This window comes from Plectropomus leopardus, unplaced genomic scaffold, assembly GCF_008729295.1.
Source record: "Plectropomus leopardus isolate mb unplaced genomic scaffold, YSFRI_Pleo_2.0 unplaced_scaffold4910, whole genome shotgun sequence".
Taxonomy (NCBI): domain Eukaryota; kingdom Metazoa; phylum Chordata; class Actinopteri; order Perciformes; family Serranidae; genus Plectropomus; species Plectropomus leopardus.
In genome coordinates this window covers 1-3,574 of record NW_024653885.1, presented here as the reverse complement: position 1 = coordinate 3,574, position 3,574 = coordinate 1, and the positions used below count along the sequence as shown (strand labels likewise).

Sequence of the window (3,574 nt, the reverse complement as noted above, 5' to 3'; positions counted from 1 at the left end):
ATTCACAAACACACCCATCTCTAAGAGGATGGCCTTTGGAACAGGATGTGCATGACGGGACACATACAGCTTCTTCAGACTTTGACTCATGGGCGAAGGTTTATAGTCTTTACATGAAGCTCCACTCAGACTCGGCGCACATTTCACATCCAATGTGAAGAACAGCCTGCCATGTTGCAGATTACAGAGATCCTGCTTGAGTCCAGCAGACACAACTTGCTCACATTGCCCCAGCAGGTCGTCATCCCATTTGTTGTCTTCATCCCACACTTCAAATTTCACCCTATGTCCTGACGATAAATCCTGTGTGCCCAGGTCGACAACAGTGGCCCATTGTGGGTTGTTGTTGTTGTTAATGACCGGAGTACGCCGGACCATCATCCCATTAAAAGACACCTTCACATAAGCGTCTGTTGCTGTGGTGTGGTCTCCCCACAGACCAGAAGCCGCCTGTACAGTTATGATGACCCGTGCCATGCCCTTACGTGTCGGGCAACAGTCTTGGTTTACAGCGGGGTCATTGTGGCACTGGCAGACGCAGGTATCCCTTGGGTCACTCTTGATGCCGGCCTGACAGCGTTCACTGCAGTTCTTCCACAGGCCCTTCTCCAGGATGTAATGGCTAATGGCTGAGCGCAAGTTCTTCCGGACAGGAGTGCTGGTAGGCAGCAGCTCATGAAGGGAGTCCAGGGAGTATGAGATTATGTCTGGATTCTGTGGCAGTGTGTTCAGCCATTCTTTGTAGGCTGATGGATTTTTGTCAGCAGAGAAGAGAAGGTCTGGCTCTGTGGTATGGCCCCCCTTTATTTCTGTGAACCTGTAGAAGAGAGAGTTGCATCAAGAATTAAGCAAATTTAGCTTTTTTTGGTGCTGAAAACAGTAATTCACAGTAAAAGAGTATATTTATTAAAAGTATTTATATAATTAGAAAATGTCACAAAGTGTATGCGAAAATACCTGTCATTGAAGAGGCCAGAGAAGGATGTCTTACTTTCCATCTTGTCAATGTCCTTCTGGCAATGTTTTGCCTGAGTTTTCATTGTAGCCTTGATGCTGGCGGACGCCTCAGCTTCCAGGCACATCTGCACCTCATCCACACTGAGGCCCTGCAGGCCGGCCTGACACTGCCTGATGCTGGTCACAGATTGAACGCTTCCTCCCAGCTTCACCTTGAATGATTTAAACAAATAGATTAGATTAACAGATGTGTTCCATTGTTGTTACTTTTTAATTTCTTTTTGTTTTCATAATTTTGGTTCACCTTGGTGACGTAATGGGTGCCAAAGTTGTCAATCAGTTTGTAAAATTGTTGCTTGCTTTCAGGGCTGTAGATTTTGGGGAGCTGTTTCACTGCTTTGCGAAATTCTCCGTGCAACTTTGGAGTGCCGGACACTCTGTAGCTGTTTACAGTGAGACACAAGATGAAAGTAACAGTCCAATGTGAAAAAAAGTGCACAAAAGAATTGCTTTTATTTTTCAGAGCAAGGGGAAGTGTGTGGAGAGAAGTTTTGGCCCATCTTCTTACCTGTAGAACTCACAGGACATGCTTTGACTCGTGAAGCTGAACTTGTCATTCTTTGTTTTTTCCATGGAGTATTCAGCCAGTTTAGAATGGGTACCAGCTAGCATCACTGAGCCACCTTTTGCACCCGCATCAACATCTAGATTAGCCTGCCAGTTGTTTTCTACAGAAGAGGTGCTGGAACTGACCAGAGACTCACTGGATCGGTGGAGAGCACTGGCCACTTTAATGCTGCAGGACTGCTTTGGTCTCCAGTCCACCACTGACAAGGGGAGCTTTTGCTTTTTGTTCTCCAGATAGGGGTTGCTGCACAGGATGCATGTTTTGTCCTTGCGTTTCCACTGATTCATGTCAAGCACAAAGGCTCCCTTACGTTCCATCTTGGTAATATCAAAGCCTTCCCCGGCCAAATTGGTACCGGGAGCAAAATCTGCATCAAGGCACTGTCTGGGTGTACCCTCTATGCATGATTGATATGCACACTGAGGGAGGGACAGCATCAGGCTGGCATAGATGCAAATATTTAACAGCAACATGTTGTTGCTAAGTTGGGTGATGGACACAGGCTGATGGTTTATCCTGAAAAAGAAATATTTTAGTTGAACAAACATGAGCAAGTGAAGCATTTTATTAGTACACCACTGCTACTTTATCATTGGACATATAGTCCTTTCTGTCACGAAGTAAAGAAGTGTTTGACATTTTTTGTCTTAGTATTTTATCCATCGTAAACACCTCTTTAGTCAGCAGACCACCCCATCCTCTTTCAAATGTGCAGTTATACTCTACATCTGACAGTATTTAATAACTTTTCACCAGTCTCATAATTGTCATGTTTATCTGAGGTCTTGTTAAAAGGTTTCTTTTGTAGCTTCTCTCCTATCTGAACATAACAAAAACTTTGGACAAATTTGTTTTGAAATTGTATTATTTAAATTGTATAGGCCACCTATGCTGCTTTTGAGAAAGTTTTACCTTTATATTCAGGTAAAGGCTTTGTGGTGTGAGTTTTATCTGCATAATAGATCAGTTTTAGTCAGGACCGATAACTCTGAATCTTCATTTGGGTTTTCCTCTTGCGGTGTACTTCAAGGCTCTATTTTAGGAACCATTTTTATTATGATTTTATTTGGGTTTTCTCCTAGAAAACATGATGTTCCAAGGTTTCTTGTGGATGTTTCATAATTAGGAAATTCTATTTAACACGGTGTGTTGTACTTAAGAAAGCACATAATGCATTTTGAGGAGAAAAAAAAAAGTAGAAATAACTTTTGTCTGTTGAAAATTTGGCCGGGTACCATTAAGTCTCTTCTCATTTGCTTCAAAGATGTCAAGCACTGGATGTCTAAAAATGTTCTATGGCTAACAAGATTTTGTTTTACAATTTGAGACACTCTGTTATTAGCAGTAGCTTTTTTGCAGTAGGATTATTGCGAAAATGAAACCTTATCTGCCGTCTTGGAATTGGGAGATTGTTTGACATGATTTTATTTCCTTGAGTTTTGACTGCTGTAACATCATTTTTGTGAGTCAGTCATGCTCTATTTGCCCGCAGTCTTTCTAGAGTCCTCTCACTGGTATGATGAACAGAGACCAATGGAAATATATTTTTTAATTGATTTTAAGATTCTTTTATTGCGTTGTAAGCACTCTACAGGTTGGCACAAGTTTATGTGTCGGATCTCTTTTGTCCCTTTTTCATGTTAAACTTCTGAGCAGTCTGATCAATTGCTCCTTTCCATTTTACATTCAAAGTCAAAATTTAAAGGTGATCAAACATTTTCCATTGTTGCCTACCAGATTGTGGATCTTTTTAGCCCTTACTGTCAGGTCTTTGGAGTCCATTGCCATTTTTAAAATCCAGTCTTAAGATCAATCAGTTTATACTTGCATTTGAGTCTCCACAGCTATGACGACAACACGGTTGCTTTAGTCAACATTTGATCTATAAAAAATGAACTTGACTTCATGGTATAATGGTCTCACAAATGTGACATGACTACTGTGTTGTAGAATTACTCACTGATACAGCTGTAAAACTACAATAAAAAG

General features: G+C 41.4%; 1 protein-coding gene across 1 annotated transcript; it reads right to left on the bottom strand.

Moving 5' to 3' along the window:
* Nucleotides 1-6: 6 nt before the first annotated feature.
* LOC121939485 (perforin-1-like) lies at nt 7-2,209 on the bottom strand (the record flags this gene model as incomplete). The annotated part of the gene is made up of 4 exons (XM_042482503.1): nt 1,526-2,209; nt 1,262-1,400; nt 958-1,169; nt 7-817 (listed from the first exon to the last, which is right to left on the bottom strand). Coding segments are annotated over exons 1-4 (1,785 nt in total), but the record flags the coding sequence as incomplete, so codon positions are not given.
* Between the last annotated feature and the right edge of the window lie 1,365 nt (nt 2,210-3,574).